General features: G+C 41.7%; 1 protein-coding gene across 3 annotated transcripts; it reads right to left on the bottom strand.

Moving 5' to 3' along the window:
• Positions 1–4863: 4863 nt before the first annotated feature.
• Positions 4864–19456, bottom strand: impa1 (inositol monophosphatase 1). Of its 3 annotated transcripts, none has more exons than XM_085992770.1 (9): positions 19360–19456; positions 14366–14460; positions 12303–12436; positions 11866–11970; positions 11575–11620; positions 10744–10852; positions 8540–8648; positions 7361–7512; positions 4864–5843 (listed from the first exon to the last, which is right to left on the bottom strand). In XM_085992770.1, exons 2-9 carry the CDS (start codon positions 14441–14443, stop codon positions 5728–5730), a joined length of 849 nt encoding a protein of 282 aa, XP_085848896.1. In that variant the 5' UTR covers positions 14444–14460; positions 19360–19456; the 3' UTR covers positions 4864–5727. The 3 variants fall into 3 exon arrangements, with proteins under 3 accessions (XP_085848896.1, XP_085848897.1, XP_085848898.1); XM_085992771.1 differs by lacking the exon at positions 19360–19456 and adding an exon at positions 19026–19349; XM_085992772.1 differs by lacking the exon at positions 19360–19456 and adding an exon at positions 18562–18998.
• Positions 19457–21318: the final 1862 nt, after the last annotated feature.

The raw sequence follows: 21318 nt of genomic DNA, 5'->3' as shown, positions 1-21318 counted from the left end.
ATTTTACACTTACACCAGCTCCCTTTATTATATATACAGGGGTACAGTTTCTACTCGATTGCACTGGTTTTTTCGGCGCAAAATCAGAGTAACCCGTGTAAGTGGCAGAGAAATCAACGGTTTAAATCAAACGTGGCCACAGTAAATAATAATTCTAATAGGTCTAAGAGCGTTAAAAAAACAAGCCTGAAGGCCTTGTGTCTTAATGCGAGGAGCATTTGTAAAAAGGTGGATGAATTGGCTGCACAAATAGAGGTAAACAAATGATTTGGTTGGGATTACGGGAACGTGGCTCAAGGATGGCCAAGGCTGGGAACTCAACATCCAGGGGTATTCGATATTCAGGAAAGATAGGCAAAAAGGAAAGGGAGGTGGGGTAGCATTACTGGTTAAAGAAGGGATTAACACAATTGTAAGGAAGGATATTAGCTCTGATGATGTGGAATCTGTATGGGTAGAATTGAGAAATACTAAGGGGCAGAAAACGTTAGTGGGAGTGGTATATAGACCTCCAAACAGTAAGGCGGAGGTTGGGGATGGCATTAAAAGGGAAATTAAAGAAGCATGCAATAAGGGCACAGCAGTCATCATGGGTGACTTTAATCTACATATAGATTGGGCCAACCAAATTGGTAACAATACTGTGGAGGAGGAATTCCTGGAGTGTTTACGGGATGGTTTCCTGGACCAATATGTCGAGGAACCAACCAGAGATCAGGCCATCTTAGACTGGGTATTATGTAACGAGAAAGGATTAATTAGCAATCTTGTTGTACGAGGCCCCTTGGGTCGGAGCGATCATAATATGATCGAATTCTTCATTAAGATGGAGAATGAAGTAGTTGACTCAGAGACTAGGGTCCTCAATTTAAATAAAGGAAACTACAATGGTCTGAGGAGTGAGTTGGGTAGGATTGATTGGGGAATGTCACTCAAAGGGTTGACGATGGATAGGCAATGGCAAACATTCAAAGACCGAATGGATGAACTACAGAATTTGTTCATCTCAGTTTGGCATAAAAATAAAACAAAAAAGGTGACCCAACCGTGGCTAACAAGGGAAATTAGGGATAGCATAAGATCCAAGGAGAGGACATATAAATTGGCCAGAAAAAGCAATAATCCTGAGGATTGGGAACAGTTTAGGATTCAACAAAGGAGGACAAAGGGATTAATTAAGAAAGGGAAAATAGAATATGAGAGTAAGCTTGCAGGGAACATAAAAACTGACTGTAAAAGCTTTTATAGATATGTGAAGAGAAAAAGATTGGTGAAGTCAAGCGTAGGTCCCTTGCAGTCAGAATCAGGGGAATTTATAATGGGGAACAAAGAAATGGAACACCAACTAAATACATATTTTGGTTCTGTCTTCACAAAGGAGGACACAAATAACCTCCCAGAGATGCCGGGGAACATAGGGTTTGATGAAAGGGTGGAACTGAAAGAAATCAGTATTTGTAGGGAAATGGTGTTAGGAAAATTGATGGGACTGAAGGCCGATAAATCCCCAGGGCCTGATAATCTACATCCTAGGGTACTTAAGGAAGTGGCCCTAGAAATAGTAGATGCATTGCTGGTCATCTTCCAGAACTCGATAGACTCTGGAACAGTACCCATGGATTGGAGGGTAGCTAATGTTACCCCACTTCAAAAAAGGTGGTAGAGAAAAAGCGTGGAATTATAGACCGGTAAGCCTGACATCGGTAGTGGGGAAAATACTAGAGTCCATTATAAAAGATGCAATGGCAGAGCACTTGGAAAGCAGTGACAGGATCGGACAAAGTCAACACGGATTTACAAAAGGTAAATCATGCTTGACTAATCTACTGGAATTTTTTGAGGATGTAACTGGTAAAATAGATAAGGGAGAACCAGTGGATGTGGTGTATTTAGACTTTCAGAAGGCTTTCGATAAGGTCCCGCATAAGAGATTAGCGTGCAAAATTAAGGCACATGGGATTGGGGGCAAGGTATTGACTCGGATAGAGAACTGGTTGGCGGACAGAAAGCAGAGAGTTGGAATAAACAGGTCGTTTTCCGAGTGGCAGGCAGTGACTAGTGGGGTACCGCAAGGATCGGTCCTAGGACCCCAGCTGTTCACAATATATATTAATGATCTGGACGAGGGAATTGGATGTAATATCTCCAAATTTGCAGACGACACAAAGCTGGGTGGGAGGGTATGCTGTGAGGAGGATGTCGTGAAACTCCAGTACGATTTGGACAGGTTGGGTGATTGGGCAGAAACATGGCAAATACACTATAATGTGGATAAATGTGAGGTTATCCACATTAGTGGCAAAAACAGGAAGGCAGATTATTATTTGAATGGCAATAGATTGGGAGAAGGGGAAGTGCAAAGAGACCTGGGTGTTCTTGTGCACCAGTCGCTGAAGGTAAGCATGCAGGTGCAGCAGGCGGTTAAGAAGGCAAATGGTATGTTGGCCTTCGTAGCAAGAGGGTTCGAGTACAGGAACAAGGATGTCTTGCTGCAGTTGTACAGGGCCTTGGTGAGACCGCACCTTGAGTATTGTGTGCAGTTTTGGTCGCCTTATCTGAGGAAGGACGTTCTTGCCATGGAAGGAGTGCAGCGAAGATTCACCAGGCTGATACCTGGAATGGCAGGAATGACGTATGAGGAGAGATTGTGTCGATTGGGCTTATACTCACTGGAGTTTAGAAGATTGAGAGGGGATCTCATCGAAACCTATAAAATTCTGTCAGGCCTGGACAGACTAGATGCAGGAAGGATGTTTCCGATGGCCGGGGAGTCCAGAACCAGGGGTCATAGTCTAAGGATAAGGGGTAAGCCATTTAGGACTGAAATGAGGAGGAATTTCTTCACCCAGAGAGTGGTGAACCTGTGGAATTCTCTGCCAGACGGCGGTGGAGGACAGTTCATTAAATATATTCAAGAAGGAGTTGGATATATTTCTTAAGGCTAAAGGGATCAAGGGATATGAGAAGGCAGGGACAGGGTACTGAATTTGGATGATCAGCCATGATCTCATTGAATGGCGGAGCAGGCTCAAAGGGCCGAATGGGCAACTCCTGCTCCTATCTTCTATGTTTCTATATAAAATATCACCAAATTTTAAGCGCAAGTTATGTTCAGAGCAAATTGAGTTTCCGATATCATTTGCACTAGCTCTGGGAACTAGTGCAAATGATCGTGGAACCCATCTGGTTCACTAATGTCCCTTAAGGAAGGAAATCTGACTTCTTTACCTGGTCTGGCCTATATGTGACTCCAGACCCACAGCAATGTGGTTGACTCTTAACTGCCTTCTGAAATGGCCTAGCGAGCCACTCAGTTGTACACAACCGCTACGACAAAGTCAGCACTGTGGGAGTACCTTCACCACAAGGACTGCAGTGGTTCAAGAAGGTGGCTAACCACCACCTTCAAGGGCAAATAGGGATGGGCAATAAATGCCGGCTTTGTCAGCAATGCCCACATCACGTGAACAAATTTTTTTTTTAAATCGCGCTAGAAGGCAGCCCCGCTCACGAAACCGGCCACACCCCCAGGATGAATTAATCACCATTAGGAGTTTCTGCTAATTGCGCTCGTTTGCAGGCCTTCGAGAAGGCTCCAAAAATTAAACTGGTTCTTTTGGGCACAAGGACACTAATAGGCTTTATTCCTTCAAGCAGGAGCTGGACCCGTTTCTGGTTGGGACGGACATTACATCTCACAAAAGGTAGGGAATTCAGGGCCAGTCTGATCTCCTGGACTAGTTTTGATCGCCTAGATGGGTCAGAGAGGAATTTCCCAGATTTTTCCCCCCCGCAAATTGGCTTGGTTTTTAATGGGGTTTTTCCCTTTCCCAGGAGATGCCGTAGTTTTGGATGGGGTGTATGGTATCACAACTGTGTGGGACAGGCTGGATGGACCAGAGTGTCTTTAGCTGTCCATCATTGTTCGTATGTTTCGTAGGCATGTTTTAAAAGCTTTTGAATATATTTTTTTAAGAAACTGACTACCCCAATATCACTAGCAAATGGTTCTGTATATTTTTTTTAAAAGTAATTTTCAGTAATTTATAATTGGGTTACTCAGAGGTGGACTAGACACTGATTAAAATGCTTATGTGGTAAGCCCATTTTCAGCTATATTAATCAAACTGCATCAAGTTACCACTCTTAAATATATCACAGAATATTTTTTAAAGCAAAAAAAAGTTCTAAAATGCTGCCCGATTGCACTGGTTCATGGTAGAATTTGGGTTTGCCGAGAGAGAAAACAACTTCTCAAAACGGCTGCAAATTGCGCCCAAAGCAGAAACTCTACCCCCGTATTATACTTCTCACATTCAATTTCTGCACTCATTTCCATCCATTAAATATCAAAACAAGTAAGGAATGTGTGTTTATATACCATAACCATATAGCCACCAACTAAATGCCAACAGAAACCACTGGTAGTAATGGTCCAAATTCTGGCTGCATCACTTAAATACATCAGCTTCTGAGCAGCTTTTGCAGAAGCAAGTAATTCTTTTATTGTAAAATATTGGTGAAAGTTATGCTTTTCATCAACACTGTGCTAAAAGCAAAATATACATCAGCAGTAATGCCAACCCCACTATCTCATAAATCAAGAGATTTGGTATAAAAATCATGAGTTACTATTTTTTTCCAAACATAAACCATAAAAATTCTACCTGTTATCACCATGTTGCAATGCATCTCAGTTTATGGTTAAGATGACAGTGATTGGGATGACATTTCTACACACCTTTATTACTGCAGTTATGCCCCTTTAAAAAGTCGAGCACGTGTAAATTAGTTCTTTTTCGATTGATAACACATGGGCAACCAGTGTTTTTCATTTTCAGTAAAATAGTAGTTATGCTTACACGTGGTTTGTTCAACCTTTATTCGATTTAATTGAAAATGTATCTAAAACACAGACTTTAAAATAAAACACAAAACTTACACAAGTGGATTTGTTACTAGTAAATCCAGTCCAGTTCACTTGCGATTTCTTTGATAATTGTAAATGGGTAATCTATATTAATTACTGATTACCCCAATCGCTGTTGTTTCAAAGAAAATAAAATTACAAATTGGTTGAAGCCAATGCAATGAAACTTAATTTGGAGTTAGCGGAGCTGCAAAATGGATGCTGGTTGCATGCACGCAGATAGTTTTTGTTTGCAGGGTTGCTGTGGTAGCGGCTCTGATTGACACTCGGGCACACGCTAATGAGCCTGTGTGTAGTATATTTAGGTTGAGCCGGGAACTGTCCTTCATTCACCCACATGGTGCGGCATTCGCGCCACTTTTGAGAAATCGTAGCAGTTAAACTGCGCACACAAGTTCAGTGAGAACAGTGGCTCCTGGAGCCAGGGACTCAACACTATCCTACTCCTTGGACAGACCATCTGGTGCTTCCCCGACCTTTGCTCCCAGACAGGAAGTGCATTCGGCTGTCACTAAGCGATTACTGACATCACAAGCAACCAGCTTTGCGAGGGGAGAAAAAAAATCACGAGATTGACAGCTCTGTCGCATGATCATGAGTGAAGCTTAATTTTGTTTCGAAATGGCGTCTCTCGCGATAAATTTGCGTGAATTGGCATGTCTGCATCAGATATACTGAACGTGACCTGACCATTTCCACTTAATGGGTTCAGAGATATTCCCAGTGCATTTGCAAATAACACTGGAAACCTACTTAAACTGGAGTTATAATAAACTGTATTGAGAAATACATTCTCATTACTCCTGATCATCCCTCTGATAAGGGATTGTCTGCACTTCTTGCGCTATTCTCTCTGCAATGGCTCTGCTACTTGCAGCAATCACTCTGCGTGACATCAGATCAAATGGTCCTCCTAAAAGGAGAAAATAAAATGTCAATGACAAAGGGATATCAGAGTGTTCTTACAATTAGTTGTACTTTAACTTTAAAGGTTATTTTGTGTCAACCTTAAAATGCATACAAAAATTATGAATGGAAATAAAGTGTTGACATTAGCCTTTACTTAGTTCTACAGAACCCTGCTGCCCATATCCTATCCCACACCAAGTCATGCTCACCCATAGTTCCTGTCCTCGCTGACCTACAATAGTTCCAGGTCTCCCAATGCCTCAGATTTAAAATTCTCATGTTTAAATCCCTTCATGGATTCGCCCCTGCCTTTCTCTCTAACCTCCTCCAGTACTACACCTCCTCTCCTGAGAGGGAAGGGGGGGGGGGTGTAGAACTGGAGGAGGTTAGAGAGAAAGGCAGGGACGAATCCATAAAGGGATTTAAACATGAGGATGAGAATTTTAAATCTGAGGCATTGGGAGACCTGGAACGATTGTAGGTCAGCGAGGACAGGAGCAACGGGTGAGCATGACTTGGTGTGGGATAGGATACGGGCAGCAGGGTTCTGGATGAGGTGAAGCTTACGGAGGGCGGTGGATAGGAGGCCATCCAGGAAAGCATTGGAATAGACAAGTCTGGAGGTGAGAGGTAGAGCTGGGTGCCATCGGCATGGATGCTCATGATGTCGCCAAGGAGCAACATGTAGATGAAGAAGAGCAGGGGACCAGGATAGTTAATTGGAGGATTGCAGAGGTAATAGCGCGGGGGCAGGAAGAGAAGCCATTGTTAGAGATGCTTTGTCTATGATCATATACTTAAAAGTGGAACCAAGCAGGAACAGTTCCACTGGACAATGGAGGAATGAGATTGGTATAGCTGACTGTGCCAAAGGCTGCAGGGAGGATGAGGAGGGATAATGCACTATGGTTACAGTCACAGAGATGTCATTTGTGACTTTGGTTAGGGCAAATTTGGTACTTTGGGAGGGTCAGAACTTGATGGCAGAATTTCAAACTGGGAGTTGCAGGAAAGATGGGCACAGATTTAGGAGGGGACAACACATTCAAGGACTTGAGAGGAAAGGGAGATTGGAAACAGGGCAGTAGTTTGCAAAGACAGAGGGGTATCTTTTTTGAGGAGGGACTGATGACTGCATTTTTGAAAGGGAGGGGGAACATGCCACCATTTAATAGCAGTTCAAAGGATTTAGGTATATGCCTGCCATGTGCAGAATGTACTTTAATGCTAAGGATTAGAAATTAAGTGTACATATTGAGAAACCATTTTGTAAATTTTAAGCACTTTTTTGACCAAATCTGACTGAATAGCATCATCTGAAGATGTGCAAAGAATTTGGCATTTTATCTAAATTTAACAAATGTGTGCATTGCTCCTAAATCTGAAAGTATTTTTTTTTTTTTTTAAGATTTGAATCTATTCAAGTAAAGGAGTCTGCTTTTACCAGAAAAACCATAATCTGAAACTATACTAGAAAGTTCCATTTATATACAAAACAGCAAATTCATGACTCAAAACTACCTGATATATCCAGCACAACACCACCAGCCTCAGTAACAATGACTGCGGCTGCTGCCATATCCCAGCAGTGAATTCCCATCTCATAGTAGGCGTCTGCACCACCGGTTGCCACCATGCACATGTTTACAGCTGCAGTTCCCAGAGCTCGAATTCTGAAACATATTCAGCAAGTATTATTCTCCTCAGTGCAATTTTGATGTTTTCCATACTAAGTGAAGTGATGGAACATCTTCCCTTAATTCTTCAAATACAATTTCTTGATATCTTACAAGTTCAACCAACAATTGCCAATCTCTTCCCTTTGATGAACCCACACTTAGTCCTTTTTAATCTAAAGACATTATTGACCTCATCAACAACTCTGATCTCAAATTAAATTCCTACATCAACTTTATTGCTAAACCTGCCTCCGAAAACTTCTAACTCTGTAAAGCCCAAGTCTGTCCAGGAGTTGAACACTGTTCCTTTACCTAAAGATTCACACCTCGGATACCTTTTGCATAGTCCTGGACAGGACACACACAAAAAATCAGCTGACTGATCTTTTGTTTTACCTCTAGTCGCAATCTTCTCTTCCCCTTTCTCCAGCCTCCACCCAGTCATCCCCACTTGCCTCCCAAATTCCAAATATGCATTCCTCCCCACCTGTATCCTCAATGTTGATATCAGAGCCCATACTTTGTTCCCTACTCTAGCTCATTCTTGGACTTTCTCCACCAACTCAGGACTCCATTCTCTCTCCCACTTGGTTCTTCATATCAATGACTTTGTCCTCTGCTCCAGCTCATTTTTCCCCCAGAGTCAAAACTATAGACCTTCTAACATCCCTCTTACAGCCTAAAGGTTTTTAAAACCTAAGTTTGATGGCACCTACTCAATTTTTCCTGACATACATATTCTCTCTACCCTATTATTTTTAACCTATGCCTAAACTATTGCATTTGAGACTACTGAAACACATTCCAAATAGGACCTTTACAGTCAGTAGACAGAGGAGACTTACACCCCATGAGTCTGGACTAGACTAGAACTCTGGTCCCAAAAGTGAAACTGCCATCCTAGGAGTTTCTAGCAAAGAAATTGTTGTCTATTACAGCTGCAGCATTATCTGAATGAACAACAGTCCACATACAAAAAAAGTGAATTTCATATGTCATTTGTGAAAGTTAAGATACCTACCCATGGCTCGGAATAGAAATTAGTTTTTCCATGTTTGAAAGAACCGTCTTCACGATTTCTGGTGTGCGATTAGACCCAAGTTCTGTTACTATAAGAGCTTTGCTTATATCTACAACATTTAATGGACAATTATTCAACAACATACAATGGCAAGGCAAGGATATCTAACTGCAAATCATGCATCAGTACTGGAAAACTGACATACGAGAAGAGCACTTCTCAGATTACAACATTTAACTCTCCAATTTCCCTGTGGACTATTAGATTCTTTACATGTTTTCGGGGGGGGGGGGGGGGGGTTAACCTCCAAAGCAACCAAATGTCCCAAGACTCAAAAATCATGGGTTGGCAAGTTTGTCAATTTTTGTATGAAGGTCAGCAAAGGCGGATGAGAAATGTTAATATCAGCTCCTCTATTGGTTGAATGGATAAAGACACCATCTAATGAAGCACTAAACCATACAGGATCCCATGTTCCTGCTGAATGCTGTTATTAGATCTCAGTTGAAGCACTGCAATTGGTCTCAACATTGCTGTGCTAGGAAAAGAAAACTTTAGCCAGGATTCCCACACCTGCTGGAAGTGTGCATGTAAAAACATCAGGTGAGAACTTGACTGGTTTGGGCTGTAATGTTCTCAGCTGTCAAAACAGCTTGCTGACACTCACTGTCTAAGGTTGCACATGAAGACTGGCCACTTGTGCAAGTTAATGGAGAGCTGCCTGTATCCATGGAGTCATACCCCAGCAACAGAAAACTGGAAAAACAAAAAGCAATTGCAGGGAGGGGAGAAATTGGGAAAAACTAAAAGTGAATATTACTATTAATTTACTCAAAAACCACAGCCACTTCATTGCACTACTGAAGCAGTGCTGCTTTGTCGGAGGTGTTATCTTTCAGATATATTGTTAACCCAAGGCCCGGATTAACTGGTCATTTATCGTAATATACTGTTTGTGGGACCTTGCCATGTGCAAATTGAATGCTGTGCTTGCCTACATAACAGTGACTTCTTTAAAAATATATGTCCTTGAGATGTGGGTGATGATCATATCTGTTGCTCATCCCTCGCTGTCCTGAGGAGATGTTGGTGAGCTTTCTATTTGAACTGCTGCAGTTCTTGTGATGGATGGTGTTCCCACAGTGGGGTTGTTAGATAGGGAATTCCCGGATACACTACACTTCAAAAGTAATTCATTGGCTGAGAAATGCTTTGGAACATCCCGAGAACGTGTAAAGCCCTGTATAAATGCAAGGTTTTAATTCTTTCAAACAGAATGGTTTCAGAGGTGGTCCACCTGAAATAAATTTCCATTTGGGATCCAAGGTATGCTGGCATAAGTGCTTAGAAATAGAAAAATGTGCCCTAACCACAAGGTCAACTATCGCCAGAGCAGTTATTTGATATTAGAGTAATTGTGGAGAGAGAACAAGAACATTTACGTCTACACTGACAGATTAATCCTATTCAATAAATGTTCATAAAAGAAGCCTGTAATTTAAAAAAAATGAAAGTATATCTACGACACATTAGACTTTGGCATGCATTCATATCATATGAAAACAATTACATCCATCCCCACACCCCACCCCAAACATGCCAGGTACCATTGTACAGGCAGGCAACCTTCTTCCACCAACTTTCTGATCGTGCTAATTTACAACTGGTCATTGGGTGGTGTATCCAAGTTGTCTGGGCTGTCTCTGTGGAGACTGAAGATTTTCAAATGAAAACATTCTATTGCATCCCCAAAAAGCCACATGAAGAAGCACCTCATCTGACTACAAAGACAGACGATGTTATGTATCTGTTGCCTTTAATGTGACCCAATAGAAAGAGCCCAAAACAAATCTAGGTCACTAATTCAAAATGAGTACTCCAATTTTAATGAGCATTTTTTAAACAATAAATTAATTGTTGAAAGTACTTTTATTTATAATTTAATTAAAATTATGAGGCTCATACTTTAACTGGATAGTAAAATAGGCATAATTTTTGAATTTGCTGAAGATCACTGATCATAAACTAGCTTCTTCCCACTCTCTCTTCACCATCTAACTCAACACGTGGACATCTGTATCTCTGAAGCCTTCAAAACGAGGGAGCCTCGAACTCTCTCTTCATAAATACTTACCAAAGCCCAAAGATGCCCAGCTAATTTACCATCCTTGTGACCACAAAGCAACTGAAAGGTTTTAACTCACCTTCTTGTCCAGATACTTTCAATCGTTGCCCATTGCAAAATGCACCTTGCCCCCTTCGAGCTGTGTACATCTTGTCCTCCACACAGCTATATACAACACCAATTTCACTCTAAATGCAATATATAGAAAATGAGATACTCAGTGCACTAGGAAATATATTAGCTTCATCTGTTGCAACTGCCTGTGTTGAACTGAAAAAGCAAATAAGGAGATACAATTCAACAACAACAACTTGCATTTATATAGTGGCTTTAACATAGTAAAACACTCCAAGGCACTTCACAGGAGAGTAATCAGACAAAAACTGACACCGAGCCAAAGAAGGAGATCTTAGGGCTGGTGGCCAAATGCTTGGTCAGAAAGGTAGGTTTTAGGGAGCCTCTTAAAAAGGTGGAGAGTGGTAGGTAGGCAAAGAGGTATGGGGAGAGAATTCTAGAGCTTAGGGCCTAGACGGCTGAACGCATGGCCGCCAAGGAAATGGAGGATGCACAAGAGACCGACCGGAGTTGGAGGAATGCAAAGTTCAGAGGGTTGCAGGACTCGAGGTATTTAGAGGTTACGGAGATAGTATGGGACAAGGCCATTGAGGGATTTGAACACAAGGATTCAAATTTTAAATTTGAGTTGTTGTTGGACTGGGAGCCAATGTAGGTCAGCGGCAGATATATCCTAAGAGGAGTATAATTGAATGTCAGTTCAATATTCTTAAGACTAACATACAACTCCTGCCCAGTAGCTTTACAACATTCTTATTGTTTACAATTCTCACATTGCTTCCTAATAAATTATTCAGAACAAAAAATTAAATTCTGTACAAAATACTTGCATTACCTGTTTATTCACAGAAAAGCCAATAGAAACTGCTACAAAGGGAAACCTATAAAACAAAATTGCCCGAGTTGAATGAACAATATCCACTTCTGTTAATTTCACACCAAGCATCTTGAAGTTTCTTTTAAACATGTAGTTTTAAAGTTTTATGTTAGTTAGAAATACAGAACCATATTCAGATAACGCTCCGTAAGCACACAAGAAAAAAAGCTTCAATTTATCAGATCGACACAGCCGATACAGTATACATTTCTCCATAAACATGAAGCCTTTCGCAGCCAAAAAGCATACCTGTGGACAAAATTAGTGGTCCCATCAATGGGATCAATTATCCACGTGGGATTGTCTGTTAATACACTTGCTGCTCCATCTGCAACTGACTCCTCACCAATAAAACTGAAATAAATAAAAGTTACAGTAAGACATTAAAGTTCTTAAGTTAAGCATTTTGTAGTTACTTTTGTAGTTTCCCTGCCCCTGCACTTGCTTAAAAAGCCTGTTAGAGCTCTTAACTTTTTTCAGTTCTGATAAAAAGGTCATCGACCTGAAACATTAACTTTGTTTCTATCGCCACAGATGCTGCCTGACTTGCTGAGTATTTCCAGAATTTTCTGTTTTTATTTCTGATTTGAAAACTTCTTGACCAGTATATTTTTGTGATGCATTAATATGGTGCAGTAGTGCTCAGAATTACACCTCCTACTCAAATTATTACAATAATCCTTTACCTGTGAGAAGGAAATTTTTCCTTTAGGGTGCACAGAATCATTTTTTCTACATTTTGATCAGTCTCGGTCACCAGGTCTGCAGGAGAACTTTTAATCTGTACAGTCTGTTCTTTTTTCAAAGCTTCACAAATAACCTGCAAAGAAAATGAGTGTATTAAATTTACAGAACCCCATGGAGCTGTCGCATTCCTATATCCCCATAATTTCGTAATGGGAACAAGAATTTGCCTTTGTCTCTTTGAAGATGTAAAATATTGAAATATATTGAGAATAAAAATGTCAACTCCTTCCCTGTCCCCCTCCAATTATTCTTCAGTGTGTTTTTTTTAATATTCATATTTTTGCCTCAGCATTGCATTGACTAAAAGTTTGACAAATTAAAAATTTGGATAAAATAAATAGGAAAAGAGATAAACTAAACATAGTGCAACTTAGCAAAGTCACTCCGAATGAACCAACACTTGTTCAAATGACAGTTTACAGATGTTTTCTAAATTTCAAATACGCAACTGAACACAATGTTTGTCTTGCTATTACAAAAAAAAGTGAATGGCTAAACAAAGTGCATGTGCACTACTGCACCAAACCCACCATAAATGACAAATACAGTAAGCAACTAATCATCACAGCAATAACTGTTGCACCATAGTTTCTTTGCACATTGTTCTGAGATTACACGGTCAGGTACTTCTGTAAATTTACAGATTTAAAAGTAGACACTTTCATTCAAGGTACATTTTGGAATCCAAGTGAAGACTGGATATGTATGAACCACACTGCATGTAAAGTCTTGAATGCTGTTTAATGCATGAGTGAAAGAGGCTGCGCCGTTGAAGAAAATTTACAATATTTTCAAATATAATAATGCACGTGTTCAACTTTTGCATATTACAGTTATAAATTAAAAGGAAACTGGTTTATGAATAGAATTGGACCAGATTTTTTAGGGGGGAGCAAATGGCAGAGAGAACACAAAGGATGTGTTCTGCAGTGCACAGCAGTAATACCTTATAATCAGTGGGACGGTTGACTTTCAAATGCTGTGACACTGTTAGTTGGTATTAGATCGAAGCTGTAGTAATGGTATCCACTAGTTTTATTTGCCAATGTATTTAGATAAAGTTTACAGATTAGCAATTTTTTGGGCCATCAATCCCTCAGAACACCCAGTCATAATCATACCAAGGCTATGTGTTACTTAATATACTACGAACATGCAGTTTGATTTTCAAGTTGCCAGTGATTCATGAGAGTCATATCCTTTCACTGATGAGATAACTAACTACATGGAATGCAGAATTTTTTATGAGATATGTAAACTTCACAAGCTGTTTTTGGACCATGTGTGATTTTTCTACTAATAAGGAAGAGTGAATGTGTTAAGTTTCTAGCACATCAAGCAATGCTACAAGGAAACTTTTCTATTGTGTGTGTTCCACTACCAGATGGTTAGCTGTATTGTAGAAAGGACATTTTTATAACCTTGAGATTGAGAAATCATGTCTCATGGCGCTTGACTTATTATAAAACTGAAGAAATAGGCAGCCATTCTGCTGGAAGGAATTATGAGACAGGTAGGCTTACTCTGAACAGGAGTCATTCCTGCCAAAGGGAATACATAAAGGAAAAATCCCTGAGGGAACAATAGTGGATTTGGAGAAAGTATGAAGACCAAACTGAAAATGACATTTCCTGGGAAGGAAAGAAAAAAAAAATCTATCCTCCCTCAGCAAGCATGCAACCATTTGAGTACGCTGGACTGTGCTCGCAGAACAAGAAAGTCAATACATTTTTGGTTTTATAAAATGCTTAATCTTCATATTAAAAAATAATGGACTTTTTGATGCAATTTATGAGGATTACGTACATGGTTTGAGATAGAAATATGAAATAAAGATAATCACGGGTTTAAAATTATTTTAATTGCACTAAATTGTTCAACTGAACATTTAAAAATAGCCTTTTTAGAAGAAAACAAACTTCCCTGGATAGTTTAAGATTTGTGGGCAAGATCTACTGAACATAGAAAATAAGCACAATTCAAATCCCATTTATTTACTCACTGCACCAGCTTGTCGGGCAACAGCAACTGCAACTTCCATGCAATCTTGCCATGAATCTGATGCACATTTGTTTGCCATCTTTCAACTGTGAATTCCTGTGTAAAAAAAAGTCATAGAAATTTGAAAGAATTGCTGTGCACTGTACATTCAAACAGCTCAAGAAAATACAGTTATTTATCCTCACTGTAAGATAAAGGTCACAGATGCAGATTCACACTGGCCTTAAAAGTGGGAGCTTAACCAAGATGTTGCAAAATGTGAACAGAAAATGCTAACTAGTCCTGCAAGATCCATAGTAAAGAATCTGCACCACACAATATCAGGCTATTATTACATATGCTCCACCTACCCAGAATTTCACAGTACCTACCCCCCTTGCAAGGACTTCTGTAATGAGCTAAACGCACAATTAAATTAAATGATTGTGCTACACTTGTCCTAGTGCATTCTCCTTTTGCACTTTTTCTACTGCTATTGCACAATATTAAGTTCAGGTCTGCCATGCGGGACCTTGTCAAATGCCTTGCTAAAATCCATATAGACTACATCAAACGCACTACCCTCATTGAATTTTTTTGGGGAGGTAACAAGGAGGGTCAATCAAGTTAGTCAGACACGAAATAACAACAGAAAATGCTGGAAAAACTCAGCAGGCCAGGCAACATCTGTGGAGAGAAAATAGAGTCAACGTTTCAGGTGAACCCTTTGTCAAGACTAAAGAAGCACAGGAAATGAAATAGATTAAGAGGCCAGGCTGGGAGAGAACAAAAAAGAGACATTAAGAGGTATTCAAAACGAGACGAGATGGTGCAAGGACTAGTGGAGACAAAAGACGGCTCTAGATTAGGTGTGAAATGCGCTGGCAGAATGGGAGACAGCTGCCATGTGGGAGGGGGGGGAAAAAGGAGGGGGGGGGGGGAAAAGCCCAAAACAAAGGTGTGGATAAAAAATATAAGTGAAAATGTAATGGGGGCCGAGGTTATGATCTGAAATTGTTGAACTCGATATTGAGTCTGGAAGGCTGTAAAGTGCCTAATCAGACACGACCTTCCCTTAACAAATCCATGCTGACTATCCCTGATTAATCTGTGTCTTTCTAATTGAAGATTTATCCTGTCCTTCAGAATTTTTTCCAATAATTTTCCCACCACCGAGGTTAGGCTGACTGGCCTGTAATTACTCGGTCTATCCCTTTCTTCCTTTTTAAACAAAGGTACCACATTAGCAGTCCTCCAGTCCTCTGGCACCACACCTGAAGCCAGAGAGGATTGGAAAATGATGGCAAGAGCCTCTGCTATTTCCTCTCTTCTCTTAACAATCTAGGATACATTTCATCCGGGCCTGGGGATTTATCCACTTTCAAAAGATGCTAAACACCTTAATACTTCCTCTTTCACTATGTTTATTTCATCTAATATTTCACACTCCTCCCTGATTGCAATGTCTGCATCGTCCCTCTTGTGAAAACAGACGCAAAGTGTATTCATTAGGAACCATACGAATGTCTTCCGCTTCCACACACAGGTTACCTTTATGGTACCTAATAGGCCCTACTCTTACTTTAGTTATTCTCTTGCTCTTAATGTATTTATATAACATCTTTGGGTTTTCCTTGCCAAAATTTTTTCATGCCCTCTCTTTGCTTTCCTAATTTCCTTTTTACTTTCACCCCTGCACTTTCTGTACTCCTCTCGGCTTTCTGCCATATTGAGTCCTTCCTGCACTGCAGGACTCAACAAAAATAATCCACTGGCTATGCCTCCATTTATGCATATTGAGGGTGCACATAATTTAGTCTATAATTAGACAAATCAAGTCATTAACTTCTTTCACTCTGCATTACCTATTAATCTTATACTCCAGATGGAGAAGTGTACAGACAAGTCAAAAGCGACTTAAATACTAAACCAAAACACAAAAGTGGCAGACCAATGAACTGCTCTAAATCGCTTTTATGACCTGCTTGTATCTCATTCCTACAATTTGTTTAACACTTGTATACAGCTATTGTGTTGCAGGGAATTTGCTCAGTTGCCCCACCCCATACTTACACTCTTTGTGGAAGAAATGGTATAGTGCAACACAAAGAATATTGTATTAGCATGTATGAATGTAAAGTGCAGAGTGTGGTGCACAGCGATATCTGCAAAGACATGATGCAGATACAGTCGATGTTGGTTGCATTACCTGTACAAAAAGGACAGCTAAAAGTTTGATGCACAGTTTGCAAGTATATCGACTATTCATTTATGAGCTGTTGAGATTGTATATAACCCAGAGTTGCCCCGTCAACAGACATGGGAGCAGTGCAAACATTTTTTTTTTAATTGATTCCACTCTCCACTGATATATATAAAACAGGTCCCTCAACTCCACATGCTGCAACATCAAAGTTTGTAAATGCACATGTTTTAAGCGAGAAATAGTCATAGATTTATATAGCACCGAAAGAGGCCCTTCGGCCCATCGTGTCCGCACTGGCCATCAAGCCCTATCTATTCCTATCCCATTTTCCAGCACTTGGTCCGTAGCCTTGTATGCTATGGCGTTTCAATTGCTCATCTAAATGCTTCTTGAATGTTGTGAGGGTTCCTGCCTCTACCACCCTTTCAGGCAGTGAGTTCCAGATTCCAACCACCCTCTGGGTGAAAAAGTTTTTCCTCAAATCCCCTCTAAACCTCCTGCCCCTAATCTTGAAACTATGCCCCCTGGTTACTGACCCCTCTACTAAGGGGAAAAGTTCCTTTCTATCTACCCTATCTATGCCCCTCATAATTTTGTACACCTCAATCAGGTCCCCCCTCAGCCTTCTCTGCTCTAAGGAAAACAATCCCAGCCTATCCAGTCTCTCTTCATAGCTGAAGCGCTCCAGCCCAGGTAACATCCTGGTGAATTTCCTCTGCAATGCAATCACATCCTTCCTATAGTGTGGCAACCAGAACTGCACACAGTATTCCAGCTGTGGCCTAACTAGCGTTTTGTACAGCTCCATCATAACCTCCCTGCTCTTATATTCTATGCCTCGGCTAATTAAGGCAAATATCCCATATGCCTTTTTAACCACCTTATCTACCTGTCCTGCTGCCTTCAGGGATCTATGTACATGCACACCAAGGTCCCTCTGATCCTCTGTCCTCCCTAGGATCCTACCATTCATTGTGTATTCCTTTGCCTTGTTAGCCCTCCTAAAATGCATCACCTCTCACTTTTCAGGGTTAAATTCCATTTGCCACTGTTCTGCCCATCTGACCAACCCATCTATATCGTCCTGTAGCCGGAGGCTTCCCTCCTCGTTATTTACCACTCCACCAATTTTCGTGTCATCTGCGAACTTACTGATCATACCTCCTACATTCATATCTAAATCATTAATGTACACTACGAACAGCAAAGGACCCAGCACCGATCCCTGCGGTACACCACCGGACACAGGCTTCCAGTCACAAAAACAACCTTCGACCATCACCCTCTGCCTCTTGCCACTAAGCCAATTTTGGATCCAATGTGCCAAATTGCCCTGGATCCCATGGGCTCTTACCTTCTTGACCAGTCTCCCATGCGGGACTTGTCAAAAGCCTTACTGAAGTCCATGTAGACTACATCAACTGCACTACCCTCATCCACACACCTGGTCACCCCCTCGAAAAATTCAATCAAATTGGTCAGACATGATCTTCCCCTGACAAAGCCATGCTGACTATCCTTGACTCTCCAAGTGGAGACTAATTCTGTCCCTCAGAATTGTTTCCAATAATTTCCCTACCACTGATGTTAGGCTCACTGGTCTATAATTCCCTGGTTTATCCCTACTACCCTTCTTGAATAATGGTACTACGTTAGCTGTCCTCCAGTCCTCTGCCACCTCCCCTGTGGCCAGAGAGGTTCTGAAAATTTGTGTCAGAGCCCCTGCAATCGCCTCCCTTGCCTCACACAGCAGCCTGGAATCCATCTCGTCTGGACCTGGGGATTTATCCACTTTTAAGCCCTATTTCACATGATGAAATAAAGATATTCACAGGTTTAAACTCACCTATAGGAGCAGTGTAAACTACCTGCAGGGAATTCAGTACTAGACTTTACGCTGGGGTATCTCAAGCAGGTCACAAGTTTACAGTCTGCTGGTTATCCATTAACCAAGTTGAAATGCAACTTGAAGTTTCAGGCAATTCTGCTAAATACAAGGTCAGGGAACCTACCTCTAAATCAGAAGGTTGTGGGTTCAAGACCTATTCCAGAGACTTCAGCACATAATCTAGGCTGCCACTTCAGTGCAGCATTGAGGGAGTGCCATCAATTGGGGGCGTCATCTTTCGGATGAGATGTTAAATTAAGACTCTGTCTGGCCTTTCTGGTGGACGCAGATCCCATGACATTATTCCAAGAAGAGGGAGCTCTCCTGGAGTCCTGACTAACATTTACTCCTCAACCAATATCACTAAAAACAGATTATCTGGTTATTTATATAATTGCTGTTTGTGGGAGCTTGCCATGCACAAATAGGCTGCTGTGTTTCCCTAAACTTGTTATATAAATGCAATTTCTTTCTTTGGATACAAGGTTACCAACTGGCTGTAACCATCTCAAAATTATTTTTGCTCGTCTGATTTTAGTTTTTACATTTCAAAGTTTTCTCTTAAAAGAGCTCAAGGTCATCATTCACCTCTCTCAGGAGCAGAGGCAAAACGGTCAGGATGCACAGTGCATTGGCAGGAATGGGCTGGAAGGGCCTAAGGTTCTCAATCAACCCTTTGGCTCCCTCCTCCCCATCCTCGGACAAACACACATTTTAAACTAAACAGCAGAGCAGCGGCTGCGAATGGCCTTCAGTAAGGAGTCATGTACAGTTCAGAGAATGGAGCAGCCATCACATCACCCCCGACAGGGCAGGAGACACACCGGTGGCTAAAGGCCCTGCCTTCTTGGCCTGAGAACCATTAATCCCCGGGAATCGGACCGGGCCTCTGCGCACACCGAGAGCCTCGGCTCCTGCTCACCTGAAACAAGTCGCCGGTCCGCGTCTCTTCCCACACCAACCTCTTCCGGAGCCACCCACTGCCCATGCGCAGACCCAAGGGGCCGTCTCAAAACCTGCAATGGGCGCGGAAAGGAAAACTGAATCCTCGAACAGAAGCAAAAGCTAAGACAGGCTCGAAGACAGCCTGCAGATCTTCATGACGTTTAGAACCATTGAGGCTTACAAAACAGGAGGCCTCTCTATGCGGCTCTTTGCTGGCACGATCCCAAATTTAATCCCACTGCCCTGTTCTCTTCCCACAGTCTTGTATTTTCCTCTGCTTCAAATATTTAGCAAATTTTCCCTTAAAAGATGCAGTGCTTTCACCTATCCCTGTGGCAAAGCATTCCATGCTCCAACACTTTCCCCTAACTCAGTGACAATTTAGAAACATAGAATATAGGAGCAGGAGTAGGCCATTTGGCCCCTCGAGCCTGCTCTGCCATTCAATGAGATCATGGCTAATCATCCAAATTCAGTACCTCTGTCCCTGCCTTCTCCCCATATCCCTTGACCCCTTTAGCCTTAAGAAATATATCTAACTCCTTCTTGAATATATTTAATGAATTGGCCTCCTGCCTTCTGTGGTAGAGAATTCCACAGGTTCACCACACTGGGTGAAGAAATTCCTCCTCATCTCTGTCCTAAATGGCTTACCCCTTATCCTTGGACTGTGACCCCTGGTTCTAGACTCCTTGGCCATCGGGAACATCCTTCCTGCATCTAGTCTGTCTAGTCCTGTTAGAATTTTATAAGTTTCAATGAGATCCCCTCTCATTCTTCTAAACTCCAGCAAGTATAAGCCCAATCGACACAATCTCTCCTCATACGTCATTCTTGCCATCCCAGGTATCAGTCTAGTGCAACTTCGCTGCACTCCCTCCATGGCAAGAACATCCTTCCTCAGGTAAGGCGACCAAAACTGCACACAATACTCAAGGTGTGTGTACGGATAACCGTAGCTGTCGTAAAGACAGCGGGGTTTGATTGACAGCTGGTTGACGACTGACGTCATATCCGGGGGCGGGATCCGACGTCATCTTGGCCATGCTTGAAGTACTGTACTACGAGACACAGAGTCAGGACTGAATAAATGGCACTCCACTACAACTGCTTCGGAGACTCGTAATTACGTTATTAAGATAACATTACATGGTACCAGGAGTGGTGTAGTTACACTGACTGTTTCTATATGATGTTAACAAGTGTTCTATGTGTTATGTCTTCATTGAAGGGGGAAGATGTACGGATAACCATAGCTGTCGTAAAGACAGCGGGGTTTGATTGACAGCTGGTTGACGGCTGACGTCATATCCGGGGGCGGGATCCGACGCCATCTTGGCCATGCTTGAAGTACTGTACTACGAGACACAGAGTCAGGACTGAATAAATGGCACACCATCACAACCTTGGGAAAAGGTTGGAACTGATATATTTCACTATGAAGGAAAAGACTATTTGTTAGTTATTGATTATTATTCCAACTATCCGGACATGGCTCTCTTGTCCAGTACCACATCAAGAGCTGTGATAACTCACCTGAAGTCAATCTTTGCCAGGCAGGGCATCCCTCTAACCCTGGTCTCTGATAATGGCCCTCCCTATGCCAGTCGTGAGTTTCAGTCATTTGCTTCAGAGTATGAGTTTAATCATGCAACCTCCAGTCCGCTCTATCCTCAGGCTAATGGAAAAGCGGAGAAGGGGGTACAGATTGTGAAAAGACTATTAAAGAAAGCAGCACACAGCAACACTGACCCATATCTGGCCCTGATGTCATACAGGGCGGGCCCGCTAGCAAGTGGCAAGTCTCCAGCTGAGCTCTTACTGGGTCGGAAAATCCGTACACGACTTCCCAGTTATGTCGCACCTGACCACAGAGATGAGGTGTGGGCAGACAAGGCTCGGAAACTACAACAGAAACAAAAAACACTTCATGACC

Source organism: Somniosus microcephalus, chromosome 7, assembly GCF_052327205.1.
Source record: "Somniosus microcephalus isolate GS21.2 chromosome 7, FLI_Smic_1.0, whole genome shotgun sequence".
Lineage (NCBI taxonomy): Eukaryota > Metazoa > Chordata > Chondrichthyes > Squaliformes > Somniosidae > Somniosus > Somniosus microcephalus.
Note: the sequence above shows the minus strand (reverse complement) of the source record. Positions and strands in the feature narration are given on the sequence as shown.

What these genes read in the sequence shown, in the direction of transcription:
- impa1 (XM_085992770.1), bottom strand. Translation starts at nt 14,443, where the DNA reads ATGGCAAACAAATGTGCATCAGATTCATGGCAAGATTGCATGGAAGTT. An exon ending in ACCACTAATTTTGTCCACAG is followed by an intron (nt 11,621 to 11,865) that starts GTATGCTTTTTG and finishes TTTGTTTTATAG; the next exon opens with GTTTCCCTTTGTAGCAGTTT. An exon ending in GAAAGTATCTGGACAAGAAG is followed by an intron (nt 8,649 to 10,743) that starts GTGAGTTAAAAC and finishes TAAATGTTGTAG; the next exon opens with ATATAAGCAAAGCTCTTATA.